The 24,761-nt window shown below is 36.1% G+C and overlaps 1 protein-coding gene across 1 annotated transcript in view; it reads left to right on the top strand.

The window, feature by feature from the left end:
• The first annotated feature begins 442 nt into the window (after window positions 1-442).
• Window positions 443-24,761, top strand: part of LOC118928681 (transmembrane protease serine 11A) — a 59,079-nt gene continuing 34,760 nt past the window's right edge. The window contains exons 1-3 of the mRNA XM_036918145.2: window positions 443-596; window positions 13,071-13,192; window positions 15,044-15,162. Coding sequence (XP_036774040.2) covers window positions 586-596; window positions 13,071-13,192; window positions 15,044-15,162 — 252 coding nt within the window. The 5' untranslated portion in view covers window positions 443-585. The remainder of the gene's footprint in view (window positions 597-13,070; window positions 13,193-15,043; window positions 15,163-24,761) is intronic.

The raw sequence follows: 24,761 nt of genomic DNA, 5'->3' as shown, positions 1-24,761 counted from the left end.
TAAATTAAGTCATTTGGGGAAAAACCTGTTTTGATATGAATTTATTTGTATGTAGTCTCATAAGTAGGTACTTTTTAAAGAAAAATCATTATATGTTAATAAATTCACTACTTCCTATTAAACATGGAGACAGCTGTTGTTCAACAAAAATTTAAGGAGTATTTCTGGAGTGAAATCATAAATCTAGTTTTTAAGAATATCTGATTTTATTGTGAATTTTTGTGAAAGTTTCTTTAAAATATATGTATAATCTTTAAACTCTTAATCCTAGTGCATTCCTAACATATTTCTCATTCAAATCCTCACAACCAGTTTCTTCTCCTTTAATACAATTAGTCAATACCAAAAAAATATTGTTGTCTTGTTGGGACTACACTATCTCTGGGCTGTTTTTTCCAAGCTATTCTATGGGTTGAGGCTTCTCTGTTCAGACTTGTCGAACAAGTTTCATTTCAACTACTTATAATTTGTTTCCTTATTTCTACCAGCCGTAGACTTCTAATATACGTAGAGATGTCACATAGTTGAGGAGTAAGTCGTGTTCAGTGGGTACAGAGCTCCAAGATTACATTCTTCCTCCTGAGGATGACGTATCGGTAAGTTTGGTTTTGTTTCATAAATGACTTGTTTGCTCTACTCTCTCTCAGTGCCTAAATCCCCAGCATGTCAGAGATCTGCCTGTGAGGTGTCCTCAACAGATTCAATTGCAATAGATCTTGTGAAATTTCTGGAATTATTATAGTAGCTGGATTAATTAATCTGTGATTGAAATCAATATTGTTGGGTTAAAAAATCAGTGTTAGCATTACTTCATGTTGCCAAGTTCAAGAGTTGGGGTTTTAGAAGAAATTCATGAGAAATTGTATCACTTTGTGATTCTGATTCAGGGGAGTGGGAGATGTGTTCATTTGTCTTAATAAAAGCCTCCTTTCAGCAATCTAACTAAATTAAGCTTCTACAGCACTTTCCCTTCAGCTGCTTTTCTTTACACATTGTAGTCAGTTCCTGGGAACTAATGCAGGTTGGGAGGACAATCGCTGCAGAGACACTTGCCTACATCATAGAAATCACAGGACTCCTTGGCAGAGAAAGAAAATAGTAGGTCCAGATTGGGGAAATCATGTCTGCTCTAAAAGTTTCCTTATTAAGTATTACAGAAAAAAGAAAACTATGTATTACTTCAAGTTTTTCATTCCAAATGGGGGTGGAAAGGAGAGGAAAATGCACTCAAGGGAGAGGAAAAACACCCGTGATAACAATAATACTTCACCACTGCTTAGATTCATGACATTTTCAAACCCCTTTTACATTTAACAGTCAGAACACCCTTTTGAGATCATCATAACAGGTATCAACTCCCATTTTAAAGTGAAAATTCTTAGGGAAACAAATTAAGGGGCTTCTTGGGTCGACAGAGTTGTGTGATGCCATAATCAGAGAGCTGTCATCTGCAGCTCCTGAAATCCAGTCTTCCTGGACTCTTGCAGTGTCTCTAGGTGGCAAGGATTCCACCTGCTGAATTTCATAGATGAGAGTGGGACACTAGATCAGCCACTAAGTGAACTTCACTAGGCTCCCCTCCCCATTAATAAAATACACATTTGTATCAGTTCTTTAATGAGCACATATTAATTCTCAAAGTGTCCCTGAGGTCCTTAGACAGGGTTTACAATGCTACACACATATTAACACTCCATAAATATTTGTTGAACAAATAAATGAGTAAATGTAATTGTAAATGAATAAATAAATGTAAATGTTTAACATATGTGTAGCTTATTAAAACTTCATTGAATTTGAAAATGAAAATGCATATTCCATGTTTATGGAAATCATATTATAAAACAGTAGTTCCAACCTTTCATATTTCACATTCTCCAAATTATTCTGTTAAAAAAATCAAATCTTTTATCAAATATCAATTAAAAATATCAAATCTTATAGACAACAAAAGTCCTCTTTTCTAATGAATATTTATGTGTTTATAGGAATGTTTTCAGTTTAAGGGAAATAAATTATAGTAGTAGTATTGGAGTTCAGTGCTAACATCCATGACAGTTGTTGGTAAAGAAAGAGGACAGTGGAGAACACTAATGTTTATGGCTTCTTTAAGATAAATTCATGAAACAGTAACGCAGGGTTTGGAGGATTTGCAAGAGATGGCAGGTCACACTAATAGGCAGACTTAAGGATTGAGGAAAATCAAATGCTTAATAATTACTACGACACCCTATGTCTCACCTACAATATTTCTACACTATGGTCTATAGTCATGCTCACCATTCTTACTTCTCGATTACCAAGGAACACAATGTGAAAGGCTTATGAAAATACACTTGATCCACCTCTTTGTTGTTTCTGCTATATGGAACTTTGGATCTCTCCTCTGAGTTTTGTGACATTTTGTGAAATGTCTTTCTCTACATTTCAGAGATAGTCTTTAATGTTTCAACTTTTCTGTGAATATCCATTTGCACTTACCTTTAGCAATATCCATTACCCTACTCTTTCTTATAAATTTGTAAATTGAGTGATTTATATTCATTCACCCACTTAAAATCTCAATTATTTCCCACATAAAAGATAAAATACCAAATGACTTCTTCATCTGAGATTGTTGTTCTATTCTCAGAAGTCTGGCATCTCTCTCTTTCTACAGCTCCTCTCTTCCTATAATTTTCTCTTTATCATCATCCTTTAGAGAAAAAGAATCCCAAGCAAGTCTGCAAGTATTCATGTTTTACATTCTGATTTCATTTTGAATACTGACTTCAATCAACTTGTTAATTTACCAAGTCCATTTCTTAATATACTCAAATACTGTATCCTCAGAGTTAAAACCGAAATAACAAAATAAAATCTCCATGTTACTTATCAATCACTAAACTTTGTATAAATTATCAATTGAAGTTCAGTTTTATTAATTTTCAGGAAACTCATAGTGCTAACTATGTACCACATATGTGCTATATCCTATCAGCATATTAGCTCATTTAATTCTCACATGATTCCATGATTAAGTATTATTATTATCTCCATTTTATAGATGAAATAGTAAGTAGCCCTACCTCACAGGCTAATGAGTGAAAGAGTTGGGGTTTGAGGCAGTCTGAAGCCAGAACCTGAGCTTAACCATTAGGACATCCTGCTTTCCTTCTTTTTGATTACTTTCAAGAGAAAATAACTTTTCCTTTTCTAATGTAAAATTTGAGTAAAAGATTCATTGTGCTAGTCATTGGGTGGGGCTTTATAGTAATAAATTGAAATCTGTATTCATATCATTCAGATTTAAAGGCTAGTTTTTAGCATTCTCTTGTTTCGCTTTCCTTCTTTTCCAGTTGTCTGGTGTACAGAGACTAATTAATATGTCTGTAGATAAAATAGGGAAGTTGGTGGATATATGTATATAAAATACTTAGAAATGAAGGTGATAGGAATTTATGATCAGTATATGAATCCATACTGAATGGTAGTTTATTTACAATTATTATGATAATATCTACCATTTACTATCTATTTACAAAACATGATCATTCTCCATATATTATCTCATTTATTCTATATATGATCCTCATATGGATTAGCAATTACTCCACTTTGCAGAAAAAGAAATCCCAGATCACAGAGTTATCAAACTTTAACCTCAAGCTGTCATCCTGTCCCCAATACATTCATAGAGCTGTGCCCCTGACACATCTTGGGTAATGAAGCTGACCCACTCAGGATACAAAAATAATATAAGCAACATCTGAAAAGCATCCTACTAAAAGCTTTCACATTTACTATCAGAGTGGTGCGGTTATGAATGGGTCAGACAGCCTTGAAGTCAGACAGACAAGGCCCTCCCTTCCCTTAACTCTGTAACTTGTGTTATTTCTCCTCTCTGATCCTCAATTTCCTCATAAGTACTTGGTGGTGATAATGCCTACTCCTCCAAGCTGAGGAAACAACTGCATGAGATAACTCATGTGAAAACTCTGGTCCAGCGTAGGAATTTGACATGTGCTAGAGTCCTTCATTTGCTCATTTCATCCCTCACATTTCTGGATTATATTTATTATAATTACTAGCAGGTGGAAAAATTGCAATTCAGAGAGGTTTCATAAACTGCTCGAGATACATGCTAAGAGTTATAAGTAGGCACTGAGGTCAGTCTTCTGACTCTATGAGGCAGGTCACATCTGCATTGCCAGGAGGCCTGGGGAAGATCTTCCCAGCAGACCGGACTGAAAGGAATTTTTTAAAAGACTTTGTCTCAGAAAAACTTTGTTTTCCTTTACTATCACACTAACCCTAACCCTAACCCTAACCTGAATCACACTTAAACATTCTAACACCAACTGTGGGCTTTCCCCAAGCAATACGCCAGCACCAGCTGGGTGTCCTAAGGTTCAATTTTGACACTAACTGGAGTTTCCACAGACCTCATAGGTAAAGGGATCAGTTCCATAAGACTGCCCCAGCCTCCAGTTCACATGCCAGTTGCACACAAGTGCAGGTGGTTACCAGTGCTCCTGACTGACTGACTATAACCTGGGGCTTCCCGCAATCCCCTACTCCAGTTTGGTTAATTTGCTACAGTGGCTCACAGAACTCAGGAAAACAGTTTACCTACTAGATTACCAGATTATTACAAAGAATATCAAAGGATCTGAGTGAACGGCCAAATGAAGAGATACACACAGTGAAGTGCAGAAGGGTACCCAACGCAGAAGATTCTGTACTCATAGAGTTGGGGTGCACCACCTTCCCAGCACCAACCCAGAAACTCTGTGAACCACATACTATTGGAATTCTTACGGAGGCTTCATCACATAGGCATGATCAGTTACTCAGTCTCCAGCCCAACCCCCTTCCTAAAAGATGGGGGAGTGGAACTAAAAGTTCCAAGTCTCTAATCATGATTTGGTCTCTCTAGTGACTAGTCCTCATCCTGATGCTATTGAGGAGCCCACCAAAAGTCACCCCATTGGAATAAGAAACACTGCTACCACCCAGGAAATTCCAAGGGATTTAAGAGCTCTCTAACAGGAACTGGGGTCAAAGACCAAATAGATGTTCTTACTGCTCTTGGGAAATTATAAGGGTTTTAGGAGCTCTGTGCCAGGAACAGGATAGGGGGGTGAGGGGTGCAGAGACCAATATATATATATTGCAGAGATCAAATGTATATATTTGCTTTTATTTCACAATATTTAACTCTTATTTTAGTTATCGTAGTGGAAATTCATTATTTGTGTTATTTTAAATATTCATAGGAAAAAAGTTTACAATGCTTCATTATTTTTAGTCACAGGCCACAGATTGAGGGAAAAGCATTATAGGTTGTACCATAAGTTCCATAAAGGTAGAGACCATGTCTTATTCATCCTTTTCTCTCTAAGCCCTGAATGACGTCTTAAAACATGATAGATGCTTAATAAATGATTGTGGAAAACAAAATTATGTGGACAGATGGACAGATGGATGGACCATTGATTAGATGGACAAACAAAAGGACAAAGGAGAAATAAGGAGTATTGTATAGCTGATCAATTTTAGAAGTAGTTTGTTAGAACATATTTATGGTATATAAGGCTCTGATCCAGGCATTTAAATACAAACAATTCACTTGGTACACAGGCATAGCATTCCACCTAGGTCTTAACTTCTAATCTAATACATAATTCACAAACTTTAATAGGTGGGACTACATCTTGTGCCAGAAACATTTAGGACTAAACTAAACACACACACATACTAAAACATTTGTTGTTATCTCTCTCTTCTAGTAAAGTAATAAGTAAATTTCTATAGTGTTACTCAATCCCTTACTTCCTTATTAATATTAATGTTGTGCTTATAAAACAGCAGCTCCTTTTTATTGTGTCACTCTACACCACAATGAAACATATATATTTGTTGGTAAATATAACATTAAAAATATTTTGGTAACATGCGTGTCTAAGCTCTCTTCTGTAGGGCCACTCCAAAATGATCCTAAAACCCAAAATGCTACTGGTATCAAAATCACCTACCATAAATACTCTCATAGTAAAATGCCCATTTTCTCAGCATGGCTAATTTCTATCAAGTGCATAAAAATAGTAACAACAAAAATAGTGAGAATAGTTTACATTTATGTAGTATTTACTATGTGCTGGTCACTTTATATGAATTAAAGCACTTTATCCTCATATAAATCTTATGATGTGGATATTAATTTCATTTCTAGTTAACAAAATGGGGGGACTGAAATACGAAAGGGCCAAACACCTTGCCTCACATTGCAGAGCTAGCAAGCGGCAGGACCAGGTCTCTCATAGTCTGACTTCAAAGCTTGGGTTCTTAGCATTCATGCTATCCCACTACCAATTAGAAGTCAGTTCAATCATGTTGCATACATTTGAACTAACATGACTGTGCTTTACCCCTAATCCAAAGTCTAAATTCAACACTGTTTAAGAAAGTCTTTGCAGCTGTAAACTAGCACAATAAAATTCTGTCTTGCTAGTAATCTGAAGGTGAGAGAGAGCTAAATGCCAGTCATATCCCAGAATACACTAGAGAAGGCCCTTTTACTGAATCAGGACAGGGAGATCTAGAAGGAATGAGAATCTGAAATTAATTTCACTCATTAGGGTTGGGAAGTTGCTAGAGGAAAGAAAGGGCTACAAGAATTTGGAGTAAATCTAGCCCAGCAAGCCAGACATGATAAGCAGTAAGCAATTGTGTCCCAGATGAGAAGTGGCAGGAGGCGGGGTACTTGGCCATGGGGATGAAGTGCATCTGTGGCGAATCCAGGAAAGGTGCTCTCAGTTCCTTGCAGTTCGTGTTTTCCTCTTCCAGTCTCAAAATTCTCAGTTATGCTGCCTTTTTGCCTGTGTGTCCACTTTCTGGCACTGAGATCAGTGTGAAGGCATTTCTTCAGACAGATGAAGAAATAAGAGTCCTGTCTTTTTCCTCATTTCCCTTCTCTGAGTCCCCTGAATACAGCTCATTCTGAATCTCATCATTTTCCACAGAAAAGTTTCTTTGGTCTGGGTTCACAATGGTATTTTATTCAATTTTGCACCTCCTTCTTTGCCCCACCCCTCATTCCTGCCCATATCTGGGAGTTAGATACAGAAGGAATATCAGAAGTTTTCTATTTCTTCCTTTTTTAATCTCCTGACAAAGTATTCTGTGGAGCACCACAGTGCTGTAAATACATCTAGAGCCACATTTTCCAAAGTATGTTCTGTGAAACATTGAAATCCCACAAGATATCAAGAGATGATGGTTTGAAAAAGTACATTTTGAAGGCTTTTATTTAAATCTACTTCAATAAATAGTAACAAGTATGTACTAAGAGTCAGATGCTATAATGGGCACTGGGGTTGTATCAGTGAACAGGATATATACAACACCAAAACAGAAATGCTTCACACTTTCATCTCCATATGAAACCATTAAAGGCTCTAACTCTTCTGGAAGGGGGAATCCTATTTAACTTTATTTGACCCATTTTTTCCAAACTTATTAAAACATGGGAAACCTCCCTTTTCCCCACTACCTGGAATACTTCTTGAGAAACTGATTAATGCTGTATATGACTTTGGGATAAGAGGATCTGTGTATATATAACATCTCAAGAAATAAAACATATAGGGAACATGTAACAGTATGGAAAAAGTGTCAAATAAAAGCCTTCAAAGTTTTCAGATAACCCCAAATCTATTCATTGATTTTCCCCATAAGTACTGGCTTCACAGCTCTCTTTCACCCACCCACCTGTCCCCAGCATCTGCCTCTGTGGGGACAGGGAGGAAGGAATCCTAACTTTTTGAAAGTTCGTGAAAATGTAAGGCCAGTGGAAAGAAAGAAGATGTGAAGGCAAAAGCAAATTCGAGACTTGACCGCAATGAAAAGGTTGCCTCTCTGATCAGTAAAACAACCTCCATCTTCAGCTCCTAAAGTTCTTCACTTGCTCTCTAAATCTGCTTGAAATTCCACACGTTATTCATTCATCTGGGTTCATAGAAAGCCTGTTCTGAAAAAAGGAAAAAAACACTATCAGAATGAAGTTTGATGTCACAGAGACAAAGTGGTTTCTGTTTTAGACCAGGCAAAGTTGGGTGCTAGCTCTGCATTATTGGCTGTGCAAACTGAGCACATGATTCATCTGTTAAAAGAAGATAAATAACTCTACTCAACAAAAGTGTCTAAAGGATGCAATATGACAATATATCTACAACTACAAAGGCAGCACTTACTACCTAGTAGCTCTTGTTCAAATCACTCTTAGTATTAAATGGTCATTCTAAAATAGTCACAGAGCACCCAGATATTCACATCTGGAATACACTAAGTCATCACAAAAGGTTGCTTTTCTGCAACAAGGGACTGAGTTTAGCAGCTCTGGGGACATGATGATTTTCATTGCAAAGGAGAGTTTGGCACTTTGCTTCCCTAAGAACTTTCCTCCAGAGAAGGGCACCAGGTTAGTTAAAGAAGGGAGAGGTTTTCTCCAACAAATGGCTTTTCAGGAATTTATTTCATTGCACCTTTGTTCTGTTTCATTAGAAGTTAAGGTGACTTGTAGGTTAGCCTGGGAAGCGAACCAATAATTTCCTTTTAAACTAGATAGAATATACTAAACTTCAAAAAAATTGTCTTATGAAGATTTATGAGAGGATAACCTGTCTGTAAGTTAGCATTTACAAAATAATCAAATGTGTCTACATTTATATAATGAGCAATGTATACACAAGAAAGCAGAAAAATAATTCTGAAAAAGGAGAGATTTGGAGCTTGTACATAAAATGATAAAGACTTGTGGTGGGCTGTGGAATAAGCCAAAGTTGCTGCCTTCAGGGAAGGTCTTTCTAGTAAAAGAAAGATCCTTGTGGAAGAGGGGGTCCATGAAGTTTTTTGCTAACTTATGTCATCTTTGAACTCACATATATGGAAGTCATCAGCTTAGGGCTTCTTTACTGAGGAAATGAATATCTTGACTATGATCATTAACAACTCATAGTGTTCTATACATTCAGCAAGGTACATATCTTTCAGTCTGCAAGATTGCAGAAACAAAGTCACAAATACTCAGATTATCATCATGTTTTCATTGACAGCATCTTTGGAAAAGCCATGCCATGAATACACCCTTCTAAATGCTGACTAATCAAACTTAATGAAGGTGTAATGGATATGATAATTGGATTTCACACAGATTATAGGTTGCATTAGTCTGAATAAGTATCATTCATACTTGCCCTTTCCTTAAAGGAATGCAAAGTGCCAATTATGTCATGATTTAGGATTACTTTTACCTTTTTCCCATTTTAATTTCCAAGAGTTCACCCTGCATTCCCCCAAACTATTACTTCAATAAAATATCACTCAGTCATCCTCTAACTGTATGCTTAGCACAGAATTCCCTTTTAATAAACTATTTCTCCACCACCTTCACAGAAATAAGAGATTTTAAATCTCACATGCTTTCTTTGAAAGCTATAGGTTTCTGTTAATTTGCATGAAAGTCATAATAATTTCAATTGTGATAAAATTCTATGACTCCCAAGTTAATTTGCATGAAAGTCATAATAATTTCAATTGTGATAAAATTCTATGACTCCCAAGGTGTATAGATCCCCATCCCCTGGCATATAGATTCCTTCTCCCAGTTATTCAAACACTAATCTAGGTGCTGCTGTGAGGGGATTTTACAAATATAACTGAGGTCTCAAATCAGTCAACTTTGAGATAGGGAGAAAATCCTTGGTGGGCCCAAATAACTAGGTGACACCTTAAAAAGGGCTTTGATTGGGGGGAGGGATTTGACTGGAGGGAGACTCTCCTTTACTGCTTTTGAACATGGAGTGGGCATAGGGCAAAGAATTCAGGTGGTATCTCAGAACTGAGTGAGGCCTCTGATAGCCAGCAAGAAACAGGGACACAAGTTCAGCCTCAAGTAACTGAGCTCTGCCTAAAACCTAAGTGAGCCTGGAACAGGACCACAAATGTTAGATGAGAGAGCAGCCCCAACTGACATCTTAATTTCAACATTGTGAGACCCTGAGCAGCCAGGCCACAGGCAGAACTGGGATCTAATAAATGGGTGTTGTTCTAAGCTGCTAAACTTGTAGTAATTTGTTACATAACAATAGAAAATTAATACACCAGTGTTTGTTTTTTGGGTATAAGCAAAGCAGGGAAAAAAAGCCCTGAGCACAGTGGTGTAGCTCTACTTAGAAATAGGCTAGATTCCCAAGGCTTTATTAAATGTATTTCTTTTCAAATCTGAAGTGCTATTATGGAAATCACTGGCAGAAGCTCTCCAGAATGGGAAGGTGTTGGTGCATATTTGCATTCTTGCCTTCCTTTTTTACAGTGATAAAAGTTGATACTCAGTTGACAGTTTACTTCTACAGAATAAGTAGCTACAGCATTAACCTATGGCTCCTGCAGCTTTTGTAATCTGGCACTGTGTACCGTATATATTCCCCAAAGGTTTTCTCAAGAGGAGGAACACTGACTGACAACTTCTCCCTCCCGTTTGTCGGCCACCATTTACCCCAGATACCCCCAGCTCCCTGAATGGAGTCTGTGGATGTGGCCGCCAGGGCACCGGAACAGTGTGTCATGGCGTGTTGAACCTCTCTCCTGCACAGGGTCCCCTCTTCGGTCTGTAACAGTGTGAGTTTGTTTGCGTCTTGGTGGTGGGGATGTGATCTTCCTGCCATCTGCTTTTCCCCTTTGTCCTGCTCACAGGAACTGCACTAGGACCAGCAGAGAGACCACAGCTGTGTCTCTCCTTGAGTTCTAACCTCTCTCCTTTGGTCCCTTTTTGATTTGGAGAGGTACTGATAAGATTCTCTGAGAAAATGAATGACAAAATAAATGAAATATGAGTGAATAGATAAATATATAAGTAATAAATCTATTTAAGAATTAAAATGTAATCAACAGAGAGGCAGTCTGGAACTGAGAAAAATTAGTGTCCTAGGAGTTAAAGGACATGGGTTCAAGATGGCTGCTAGTTCTTTTATATTGAAGAAGTCATTTAATCATCTCTGAGGCTCCATATCATCATCTGAAAAATGTGTTGAATTATACTAAATGGTCTCTAAGTCATCCTTCATGTCCAAATTTAGATTTTAAACCACTTAAGAGTCTAAGTAATGTCACACGCCACAGAGCTTCTGTTTGCTGTTATATTCTGACCCTTAGCTGTTGCCCATAAGAGGACATGCTGCCTTACCCCAGCTAATGGTGTGGATTATTTTTTATCAGTCAGTGCACACATTGTCAATATTTTCCATACCAAACAGAAGTCAGGTCTCCCAAGTTCCACTAGGCCTACTGGCAAAATGTAATATTTATGCCAAAACTATCATCTTCTTAACTATGTAAGTCCAAACAGTCTGATTCTTTTATGCTGGCATTTATATATAAAAGTATTTTTATAATCCTAAGAAAAATTTTCCTATTAATCAACTAATATTAATTAATACTCTATTTAGTGGAAAGCATCATACTAACTCTTGCAGATGAAATATGAAAAATATCTTCTGCTCCCAAGGAATTTAGCTTATCAATACACACACACAAAGATAAATTCTAATGAATGAAAGAGATTGGCTACAATGACCAGTTGTAGAGAAGGAGCACCAGAAAGTGAGTTAGATGACCCAGGCCCTTTTAAGCTGCTGGTCTCTAACAAATCAGGTATCCATGCTCTCAGCCTTTGTTATTTTACATGTAAGGCTGGTATAATACTGCCTGACTCTCATGGATGTATAAAATCCCTCCTGTGTACCATGTACTGTATAAGGTCTCAGTGATAAAAAGATGAACAAGATGAGTCCAGCCCATTGAGGAGTTCACAGTTGTTAATATCCATGCAAATACTTGGTACAATGTGATTAGCACTATTGTTGATCATAGGTCATAGAAGAAAAGCAGTTATTTTTTCCTCCTAAATTATGGACATTTCCTCTAATCCTGATATGACATAACATAAAACATTTTGAAATATTCTTGCCAAATGAATGCAATCAAACTCTAATCAAACCTTGAGATGGAAATTTAAGCTTTAAGGAAATGAGGAGGATGGAAGAACAAGTTAAATGGTATCACAAGACAGCACTCAGACGAACCTAGAATGTGGAACATCTGGCCTAATCTCTTCAACAAGTCAATGCCATTAACAATTAAAAAGGAAGCAGGCTGTTTTGGAATAAAGAGATTTGAAAGACATAGCAAACAAGGTACTATGTGGTCCTTGATTATATCTTGATTTGTACAAAGACATCTGTACATAGAATAGGGACAATAAAGGAAATTTGAAGGTGGATTAAGTAGTAGAAAGTATTGGAGAAATACTGTTAATTTTTAGGAGTATTATGATATTGTGGTTATATTGGAAATATCCTGTTTATAATAATTATTTGGTTAAAAGGTCATGATGTCTTGCTTAACATTAAAATACAACAAAAAATGAATGAAACAAAATGGTAAAAATGTTAACAATTTATAAAATGATGTGATGACAATGTTGTTCATGTGAAAACTTCATAAGATTGCACATCAGTGATACTTCAATAAAAAAAAATCTTAAAAAAATGATGTGATAAATATAGGGCTGTTCAAGCAAACTAGTCTTTCTAAATTTCTATGTATCTGAAATATTTCATAATAAATACTTAAAATATAAAAAGTAAGTAAGATAATAGATTTGAAATCACTTTGTAAACTCTAAAAGGATAGACAGGTAAAAGATTTTTTTTAAAACGTGTAGGAGAAAAATGTTCCTTTTTCAAGCATGTGTGCTATTCTGGACAACACTGCTAAGAGAAGATGGGACTGGTCAGCACAGAGTGCCACCAGATGCCTCTAGAAACAGAGTCAGGAGTGATAGCATGGATTCCCTGATACTGATCTTTTTAACAACTCTACTCATGCCAAGATGACCTTGACCGAAATTGAAGACAAATGCCTTCTCACTGGGACAAGTAGGCCAAAGCAACTTGCTCCTCTCCAAGGAGAGCCAGAAAGCCTGTAGATGTTACAACGTGAGAGTAACTGGTGAATTTTCCTTTTTTCAGAGCAGTAGGATTTGGCACTCGAAGCAGAGGTTTGAAGCCGTGGGTGGCTGTGCTTCTCATGGTATCAGTGCTGACTGTGGCGGTAGTGGTCCTCGGTCTTCTGGCTCACTTTTTACTTTCTGGTAGGTTAAATTATGGATTTCACCAGGTTTGATTTCATTTCTCTGTAAGGCTTCATTTGCATACATGTAAATCATTTCATTCCAAGAAGTTTTGTGCTTTTACCAATGAATGTCCATATTCAGAAATTTTTATATATTCAGTGATTTCATAAAAATAACTACTGTATGCCTACTCCATGTGAGTAGTTTTCTGGGTACTTAAAATATAGCATTCAGCAAAGCAGGTCAATTTCTTTTCTACTTGGAGCTCATGATCTAATATTCTTTTGAGAATCTACACAAAATCAAAAATAGTAATTGTCCAAAATTTAGTAGTCATCATAATGAACAACTCTAATCATTCATTGCATGTTCAATTGAAAAACTATGGGAAATAAGTTACTAAATTAGTTATTAAAATTGGCTCTTTTACTCATCATTTTCTGTCCACTCATATTTTTAGGGCAAAACAAAAGCACATGTCCAATGAAATAATGAATTCTGAAATGATTGGTAAGCAATGACACAATATTATTACTTACCTTTAGGGAGAAAAAAGGTACTCTTTCCAAAACAATATTCAGGGATTATTTTTCTTATTGCCTTGTGCATCTATGTATCACACAACAAATGCATTTTAGAATTCTCTGTTTTTATATTGCATCTTTCTCTGCAGAATGAAGGTGATTTGCATTTTTTGACAAATTTCCACAATATCACTTTCAAACAGATGAAGGTGATAATACAACCAGCTCAGGCTGCTTACTTGAATGTTTTATCTGTTGTAACCTTCCTAAGACTGGATGGGGGAGTGAAGATTCTAGTAGGGGTTTTATAGGACTTAACGTAGTTCTGTGTCCCATATAACTACCCCATGTGTAGTTCATTCCAATAGCAAGAGTCTCAGGTCAGTTAATTTGACTGCATGAAAGCCCCTTTACTATAAAGTTTAAGAACAATATAGATTATATAAACAAGTAATTAGGGGGATCAAAAAGCACTAGAGTCCAGAGATGTCCCACCTAGGAGATAACCATCCTGAAATACCTCTTTCTTTCCTAGGTCTATAGGTGAGAAACCCATTGTGTCCTCTCTGAGCCAGGCTCCGCAAGGAGAGAGGGTGTTTGGGGCTTGCTCCATACTTTTGCTCTTTGTAGCTCTCTTCCCCAACCTCCACTCATCCCCACCCCCACCAACCTCCCCAAGAGCATTATTCCTAAAATTACCAAATTCCTCAGGAGTCTCCTCTGCTGGATTTTCCTCCCTTTCCTGACAACCAAGCAAAGATCTGATTGATTTATTCCTGCTACACTCTGTTCTCACTGTCAACCTCAGACGGTTTTCTCTCTACCTTTTTTGTCATGTCTTAATGTGCCTGGCTTTCCCATAACAATTCAAAATTTCAAGGATGTTCATTTACCTCTACTTCCAGCACAGTGTAAGTGATACACATTTCACATCAGCAAGTGGCAATATGATAATTAAATGTCCCAGCTCTAGAGCCACACTTTCTGGGTTTAAATTTGGGCCACTGGTGGTATCTATAGCACAGAGCAAGTTACCTAAAACCTCTGTGCCTCTCATCAGTGAAGTGGAAGTGACACCAATCTCGGAAAGCAGGCAGGAGGATCAAACGAATATTAATTAAAGTGCCCAGAACAGTGCTTGGTAAATAGTAGGCACTCAATAAATATCTGCTACTATTAACATAAAACATTCATCATTATTTTTATTATATTTACTATGAAAATAAATTTGAAAGACTCTCAGTCATATATTCAAGACGTCATATTAGCCCCATCATAGTTTGATCTCAGATCCTGAAATCTATCCCCAAACCACTTAATTTCCTACTTTTCCTTGTCATCACAGGCCAGAAAAGGGAATATTTCCATGGCACATTTAAAATTTCAGATCTACAGGTCAGCAGTAATTCTGGACAAAATAGCACGTACCAGTTTAAGGATTTATGGGAGATGATGGAAAACCTGGTAAGTCAGATAAAATTCTTTCTGCTACTGAACAATGCAGGTGGAAAGGATTTTGTGAATCATTTCCCTCATTGTTTCTCAAAACACGATTTTCAGACCACGTGCATCAGAATCATCTTACAGCTCCCTAGGCCCCATGCCAGATGTGCTGAATCAGTGTCTGATGGGATGGGTAGGTGGGAATGGGGAAGTAGAGGAACCTGCTTTCTCACAAATGGGTGATTTTGAGAAGCCACTCTTTCTAACCCAGCCTCCTCATTTAAAGGTACTAGCCTATTGCTCCCCCATTCCACCACAATATTCTCCATGGAAAGCTTAGCCATACCAGAACTGATTATTTGTAAAATCACAGGCTTTTCTTGTAAGACCACATTTTAAGATTTAAAATATTTTTCAAATGTGTGAGAAAAAGAAAGATGATCATAAATGTTCATTTTATCTCACAAACTCACTAATAAAGATAAAATGACACACCTATTGTGTAGCATTCAAACAAAATGCTAATGACTTTGTTACAACTAACATACAGGACTGCCCCTAGAAGGAAAAAAGAAAGCTCAATTGTATCATACCTCTGCTCAGGAGGCCAGTGAACCCTCACTCAAAAGCAAAGCTCAAGTTAACTTCCTTGACAAGAAAGCACAGACTTATTTTAAAAGGATGAAAATAACAGGTGTATTAGTTTGTTTTAGTAGTCAATGAATTTTTTTTAATTCAAAACATTTCCCTTCTTTCCCAAACCAATTCGTTTTTCCAACAAAGTACCACAGAATGAATGGCATAAAAACAACAAATTTATTTCTCACAGTTCTGTAGGCCATAAGTCTGAGATCAGGGTAAGCATGGTCAGGTTCTGGTGAGGACCTTCTTGTGCATTGCAGGCTTCAGATTTCTCAGTGTATCCTCACATGGGGGAGAACAGAGGGCTGAAGAGCTTTCTGGGGTCTCTCGCCTAAACGCACCAATCTCACTCATGACCTAATGACCTCCCAAAGGCCCAACCTCCTAATAATCGCATTGAAAGTTAGAATTTCAACCTATGAACTGGGGGCAAATATTTAATCCATTGCAACACTTTTTGTTTCATTCTGTTTTACTCAGATCCATTTTTTAAGATCTATTCATTTTGTCAAAGGTACACCTAAATTCATTACTATTAATTGCTGCATGATGATTCATAGTATATATCTATCCTATTTTACCTCCTGCCCATCATCTCAAGAAATGCTGCACTAAACAGCCTCTTACTTATCTACCCCCATTCTGGGTCATTGGGTGTGCATACATTTAATTTGGTTAATTGGTGTTGGGTTGCTCTTCAGAATGGCTGAATCAGTGTGCACTCCCATCTGCAGTGCATGAGGACTCCTATGTCCCCATCCTTGCCAGCACTTGGTATTACTTGGCTTTCTAATTTCTGCCAGCCTAACATGCATTTAGTTGTATCTTAGTTGTGACTTAATTTGCATTTTTCTATTTACTAATGAGTTTGTGCATTGTTACATATATTTGTTAGCCTTTGGGACTTCCATTTCTATAAACCACCTTACCTATAGTTTGCCCATTTTTCTACTAGAGTAGTTTTGTTTTATTAGCATTGCTTTGCAGGCATTCCTTGTGTTTTCTAGATATGAACAGTTTGTTGGTAGTAGACATTGCACTTTTCCATCTGTTCTATCATTCGGTCTTCAAGTAATTTGGACCATGCTGTACTTCATGAAATAGAAATCGATACTTATAAAGCAATCATGTTTGTCAATTTTCTTTGCCTATAATTATGTTTTTAAAGATTGTTTAAAGAAATTATTCCCTCTTTCAAAGTCAAAAATATTTACTGTATTTTCTTCTATTAACTTTATACCCTTATACATGGTCTTTAATGTATCTGGAATCTACCTTTGAATGTGATGTTAGGTAAGAACACATTTTATTTTCCATATAGTAAGCCAGTTTTCCCTATATAAATACCTGAACAATCTGTCTTCCCAATATATGGTATGATTATTCAGCTCATTACATTTCTTGGCACCTAAGTCTTGTAGTAAAGGAAATATAATACGATCTGTCTCTTTAAGCAGCTTCTGATCTCTTTGGAGAGATGAGAGCAACACACATGAAACTTAACAGCGTGACATGATATAATTAAGGACTAAATTGTATATTGAGGACAATAAGTGCAGAGGAACTTCAGAGAAAAGAAAGATCAACTAGTGTTCCCATGGTCAAAAAGGCTTTGTATTCTTTTACCCCTGCTTAAATGAGTCGGGTGTCCCTTTCCCTCCACTCCCTCTCAAGTTACCTTTAGAAGAATTATAGGAAGGGTTCGTGTCTCATCCTGAGCCACTCCTGCTTATTGTTGCTAAATCCCAATGCATAAGACCAGATTCTTCTCTCTGCCCTGTATGGGTGCTAATTAGACAACCGTGAAAGACAGGTTGCAGGTCCTGTTCTTCTTCATAATTTGGGATTTACTGATTTGAATGTAAACGGAGATGCAAAAGTAACATGAGTTCATGGTCAGATACTGCTAAAACCCATACCAGTTCCTCGAGATAGTGCACAGACATATCTCATTTTTCATATCATCTTCAAAGAAGACTCAAGTAACCAGCCACCAGTAATTCATGATACTCCCAAATAGGTATGTCACTTTCTAATTATTAAAATTTACAAGTTTGAGTAGAGTCACTGAGAGAGTGCTTTGTTTAGAGAAATATATTTCAGAAATATCAATAAATATATTTAAATTATATGATCATTACAAATGTGAAAGTTTTAACAGCATAACAATAATAGTAGTTAACATGCATTGAATGCCAAGTACTACACTGAGCACCTTAAATGTATTATTTTAGTCAGTCTTCAGGAACAACCTTATGAGGTACAATTACTATCATGATTTTACAGATGAGAAAACCAAAGTACAGAAAAGTTAATTTACTCAAGATCATACAACTAATTAATAATATAGTTAGGATTTGAAATATTACATCTTCTTAATAATCTTCTGCCAATGATGCTTGTCATCCAGAAGAATCATCTGTGCGATTTACTTCCCATCTTCCATCCCACAAAATACCAAAAATCAAGTAATTATCCTGGATACATGGACCAGCGACCACCAACAGCATTAACAATGGCAACAGTCAGTAATTTTCTTAGGGTTGTTTCAAAAAAAAAAAAACTGCTGCTTTGCCTAAGTAGTTCTAAATTTTATCTTCTTGTACCCAGGAATACCAGAAACAAGGCCTGAAATAATCCTCTAAACATCTCTGAGATTATATACCTAGTTGTAGAGACAGAGAACTTGGAAACAGAAAGTGGTGCAAAGACAACTCTAGTTCAGAAACACTCTAAAGGAATTAGAAATAAAAGTAGATTTTATTTCTAATTTATTTGTTTCATTTATTCATATAATTAATTTATTTCAAGAGATGTGGCTCTGATCAACACGGAAGCAGGAAGTTCTTCTGAGAAAAAGCAAATGCACTGAGGTAAACTTAGCAAAGATATTAGATTATCTGAAATTTGGAGTTACATCAGGTAAGAGAAATAAAAGATGCCCAACACTCAGGGTATGGCTGTAGTCCTATGCCTAGAGAAGAGATTGGATTTAGAAGCTTTGAGAAAAAAATAACCAGAGATCATTGAGAAATTTAATGTTCATAGCTTAGAAAAACTGAATGTAGTAAGAGAATAAGTATTCTCTTACTCAAGAGCTCAGACATACTCATTTTGTAGTTGAAAAGTCAGCTAATTGTTATATATTTTATGTCTAATATGCAATGTAACACTGTCAAGGAGGCATTGTTATCTGCACAGATAAGAGAACTAAGCCTGTGAAGTTTAAGTCCATTGCTAATACATGATGGAGAGGAGATTCGAAGCCATGTAGGTAACTTCAACATATCCTCTCTCCAGTAAATTGTTCTACTTGTTAGGAAAGAACTCAGCCAAAACAGAATGTTCAGTTCTATATTAATACTTTTCCCATTTAATTCTTAAATATATAAATATTATAAATCTATATACTGTGCTAGCTCACATTTAGCCAACACATTGAGTTTACTTATCATATAAAGATGTCTTCATCCTTAGGTCCCTTACTTTCCTATATCAGTTTTTTCCCAGCCTTAATGAGATATAATTAACATGTAAAATATGATGATTTGATATATTTATATACTGCAAAATGATTACCATCATAACATCATCTCCATTATATCACATAATTATTGCTTTTTTGTGATAAGATGTTTAAGATCTACTCTCTTGGCAACTTTTAAGTATATAACACAGTATTATGGACTATAATCACCATGCTGCAGATTAGACCTCCAGAATTTATTCATCTTATAGGTGGAAATTTTTGCCCTTCAACCAATGTCTTCCCTTTTCCCTCACCCCTTTGGTAACCACCATTCTACTCTTGTTTCTTTGACTTAAGCTTTCTTCTCTTCCAAATAAGTGTTTTATCTTTGTTGACTTCCTTCAAATTAACATAACACCCTCAAAGTTCATCCATGTTGTTGTAAATGGCAGGATTTCATTCATTCTCCTGGCTGAATTATATATTATATATAATTATATGTGTGCTATATACAAATATCACATCTTCTTTATCCATTCATTCACTGACAGGCAAATAGACTGTTTCCATATCTTAGCTATTGTAAATCATGCTTCAGTGAATATGGGAGTGCAGGTACCTCTTTGAGATCCTGTTTTAATTCCCCTTGGATATATACCCAGAAGTAGGATTGCTGGTTCATAAGGTAGTTCTATTTTTAATTTTTTGAGGAACCTCTGTACCATTTTCTACAGTGGCTGCACCAATTTACATTCCTACCAACAGTACCAATGGTCTGTCATCAAAGTTTTATAGTATTCAGTATACATATCTTTCACTTCCTTGGTTATTAAACTTATTCCTAAGTATTTTATTATTCTTGATGCTATTGTCAATAGAATTCTTTTTTTTTTTTTTCAGATATTTTGTTTTTAGTTTATAGAAACACAACCAATTTCTGAATGTTAATTTGGTATTATGCAACTTTACTAAATTCATTGGTTAGTTCTAGTAAGTTTTTGGTGGAGTCTTTAGGATTTTCCTTCTATAAAATCATATTATCTGCAAATAAAGACAATTTTACTTCCTTTCTGATTTGAATGTCTTTTATCTCTTTTTCTGCCTGATTGCCCTGGCTAGAACTTCCAGTACTGCATTGAACAGGAGTGATGAGAGTGCGCATTCTTGTTTATTGTTCCTGGTTTTAAAGAGAAAGCTTTCAATCTTTCACTGTAAAGTTGATGTAAGCTGTGGGTTTGTCACATGTAGCCTTTATCATATTGAGGTATATTCCTTCTGTATTCACTGTGTTGAGAGTTTCTATTACAAAAAGGGTATTATATTTTGTCAAATGTTACATTAATGTAGGTACTTATCACTATAAAATTTCCTGTTAGCACCATTTTTGCTGTAACCCATAAGTTTTGGTATGCTATGTTCCATTTTCAGTTGTTTCAAGATATATTTGGGTTTCCCTTTTGACTTCTTCTTTGACCCATTTACTATTCAGGAGTATATTATTGAATTTTGACATATTTGTGAAATTTCCAACTTTCCTCCTATTATTAATTTCTAGTTTCATACCATTGTAGTGAGAAAAGATACTTGGCATGATTTCAATCTTCTTAAATATTTGCTAAGACTTGAGGGTTTTTTTTTTTGAGCTTTTCACCATTTGCAGGGACAGCTTTTATTTTTTATTTTTTATTTTATTTAAGTATAGTTGATATACAATCTTATATTGGTTTCAAGTATATACAACACAGTAGTTCAACAGTTACCTGTATTATTAAATCCTCACCCTCCACTAGTGCAGTTACTATCTGTCAACATAGAAAGGTGTTACAAAATCATTGTCTATATTCTTCATGCTGTACTAGCATCCCCATGACCAATTTATATTATGATTGAGAATTTTTGTGCCCCTTTACCCCCCTCACCCACCCTCCCCAACTCCTCCCCCATAGTAACCACCAGTCACTTCTCAGTATCTATAAGGCTACTGCTATTTTGTTCATTTTATTTTGTTTTGGTATTATATTCCACAAATAAATTCTCTGAAATCATATGGTATTTGTCTTTCTCTGCCTGGCTTATTTCACTTAGCATCATACCCTCTAGGTCCATCCATGTCATCGCAAATGGCAGGGTTTCTTTCCTTTTTATAGCCAAATAATATTCCATTGTGTATATATACCATTTCTTCTTTATCCATTCATCTTTTGATGGACACTTTGGTTTCTGTATCTTGGCTATTGTAAACAATGTGGCAGTAAACATAGGGATGCATATATCTTTTCAATTTAGGGATTTTGTTTCCTTCAGGTAAATTCCTAGAAGTGGAATTACTGGATGGCATGGTATTTCTATTTTTTGCTTTTTGAGGAACCTCCATACTGCTTTCTACAGTGGCTGCACCAATTTACCTTCCCTTTTCTCCACATCCTCATCAACACTTGTTACTTCTTGTTTTCTAGACAGTGGCTATTCTAATTGTTGTGAGGTGACATTTCTTTGTGGTTTTGATTCACATTTCCCTGATGATTAGCAATGTAGAGTATCTTTTCATGTACCTCTTGTTCATCTGGGTTTTTTTTTTTGGAGAAATGTCTGTTCAGGTTCTCTGCCCATTTTTTAATCAGGTTATTAGTTTTTTTGGTGTTGTGTTGTGTTATATAAGTTCTTTATATAATTTGTTTGTTAACCCCTTATCAGATAAATCATTTATGAATATATTCTCCCATAATGTAGGTTCCTTTTTTGTTTTGTTGATGGTGTTCTTTGCTGTACAGAAGTTCTTTAGTTTGATGTAGTCCCATTTGTTCTTTTTTTATTTGTTTCTCTTGCCTGGGGAGATGTACCCAGAAAAAAAAGTTATTCATGCTTATGTTTATGAGATTTTTGCCTGTTTTCTTCTAAGAGTTTTATGCTTAGACTTGTTTTGCAACCTATCATATGGTCTATCCTGGAGAATGCTGTGTACCCTTAAGAAAAACATGTTCTGCTGCTGTTGGGTAGAATGATCTGTATATGTCTGTTAGGTCCATATTGTATAAAGCATGGTTCAAGTCCAGTGCTTCCTCATTGATTTTCTGTCTGGACGATCAATCCAATGCTGAAACTGAGGTATAAAACTTCCCCACTATTATTGTACTGTTGTCTGTTTCTCCATTCATGTGTTAGTATTTGCTTAATATATTTAAGTGCTGTGATGTTGGGTGCATATATATTTATGATTATGATATATTCTTGATGAATTGATCCCTGTATCATTATGTAAGGACAGTTTTTGTCTCTTGTTACCATTTTGTTTTATAATCTCTTTTGTCTGTATCAGTTTTTGAGGAGGAAGACAACAGTGGAGCAACTGTAATCAAGAATGGGAGGAAGTATATGGATATACTTGCAAATATATGTGTACCATAAACAATCTATGGTTGGAGGAAAGATGTGGATGGATATTTTCTGAGAAATGTTTTTGAGAAAGGAAGCAAATGAGCCATCTCTAAACTTTCTGATAAAGTAAATATTGCAGACTTCACTGTGCTGGATAATCTATTTAGACTGTCATTAGTCATTCAGGCAATATAAGAGTCTAAGTAAAATGATTCTCTTTCTCTCTCTAATAGAATAATCAAACTTAGAGATTTTTAGGACAACAGAGCTAGAGAGGACAGGAACCTTCTAAATAACAACCTTCCCTTGATTCAAGCATTTTGATTTACATATCTTTAGTACCACTTTAAACAGATATATATATATGAGATATTTTTCTCTTTTAAAAAGGTAATTCAGAGATGGAGGTTTTTGTGGTACACTGAAAGTTAATAATTTTTCCTTTTTAACCCTTAATCAAAAACTTTCTAATTCTAGGAATTTAGTTTGACTCTCAATTTCAGGAATATAAATGAACTTGGGATAAGTTTATCCAATATATTGCTACTTGCTATATGTGATTAGTTAGTCACACCATCTCTGTGTTTCCTTCTGACATTCCACAAAGAAACACTGAGGAGGGACTACTGCAATCAAAGAAATGCTTGATAATATTACATAATGTCACAACCCATTCAGTGATATTATTGACTACCTGTTTAGAGTAATCAGAAAGTCACACTTTCATGGCACTCCACCCACATACCCACAGACCCCATATGACACTGGATCCAACTGCCTTCTCCAACAGACACAACACTGGGTTCAAAACTGTAGGAACTGAAAAGAGGACTTTGGTGAAAATGAAGTGACTCAATTCCCAGAAGACCAGCAAGTTTCAAAATCCTTTAAGAACCGTCAGGGCTCAGGTTGGCTTTGTTCTTTCTAGGCTTAGAGTAATGACTCACAGCTGACTTCTTGAAGCTTGGATTTTGCCAAAAATCTAGAGTTTTAAATAGATACAAAAACCTCTTGAAATGATTTCAATAAGGACTACCAGGATTACAGTCCTAATTTTCAGAGGGCAAAGAAAACAAGCTGCCTTTGGAGAGGGATTAACAGTGTCTGGTCTCCTTGTGTGCCGCTTGCTCCATGCCTGGGTAGAAATTCTGAGACCCAACCCACGTGCTCGCCCTGAAGTCAGCAGCCTCACTGATGTGCTGCCCTGGGCAAGTCACTTTCTCATCTAAATAATCTGGATAATAATAGTATTCACCTCAGAGGGTTGATGTGAAAAGCAAATAAGCTCAAATGCAATGGAGTTTGTACTTGGTAAACAGGTGGCAGACAACAATAATTGTTTCTACTATGATAGCTTGTAGCCTCACACTGGAGGAGCTTTCCACAAGGAATCAAATTGCCTGAAAATGTCAACAAGGAGAAAAAAAATTCCCTTTAAATAATTCATGGTCAATTCTTGTTTTTTCCATGAACGTTTATCTTAATGTGACATAAAACTCATTAAAAACTCATATGAAAGCTTTCTGATAAATGTGATGCTTTCTGATAAATAAACTCTCTTTTTGTTTCATTCATTCATTCAATAAAAACATGCTGCATTGCTACTTATTGTGGAGGATGAAAAGATGAATCACTGTGCCCGCCCATAAAGGGGTTACAATTTAGTAGAGAAGATAATGTATTTGCATAAATAACTATATTAAGGAGCAGAAAGTATAAGAGAGAGAAGAAAACTTAAGGCAGGAGGAGGAAAATTACTCTGAGGTTCAAGGAATAACTCCGAAGAAGTATTATCTGAAATAGACCTTGAAGGAGAGTTGTGATTCAGAAAAAGCACAGTTAGCAATTGGGGAAGGTGCTACAGACTTAAGAAACAGCCTGATAAAGGCAAGCACATAGGAAAAGGGACCAAGCCTGAAAGGTACAGGTAGTGTTGAAGACTGGGGGTAGGGGGAGTTGGGGGGCAACAGTGAGGCCCTTGAATATCTGACCCTTTGACCACAGGCTCGAGTGAATTGCACTCTGTTCTCTGTTTCTGTATTAAGCTTTAAGTCTCAAGATGTGTTTTTTAAAAGCATCTCTTACACCGTCCTTTTTGGGTGATACATATTATTAGGAGAAAGGAACAGCATCT

Source organism: Manis pentadactyla, chromosome 5 (assembly GCF_030020395.1).
Source record: "Manis pentadactyla isolate mManPen7 chromosome 5, mManPen7.hap1, whole genome shotgun sequence".
Lineage (NCBI taxonomy): Eukaryota > Metazoa > Chordata > Mammalia > Pholidota > Manidae > Manis > Manis pentadactyla.
Note: the sequence above shows the minus strand (reverse complement) of the source record. Positions and strands in the feature narration are given on the sequence as shown.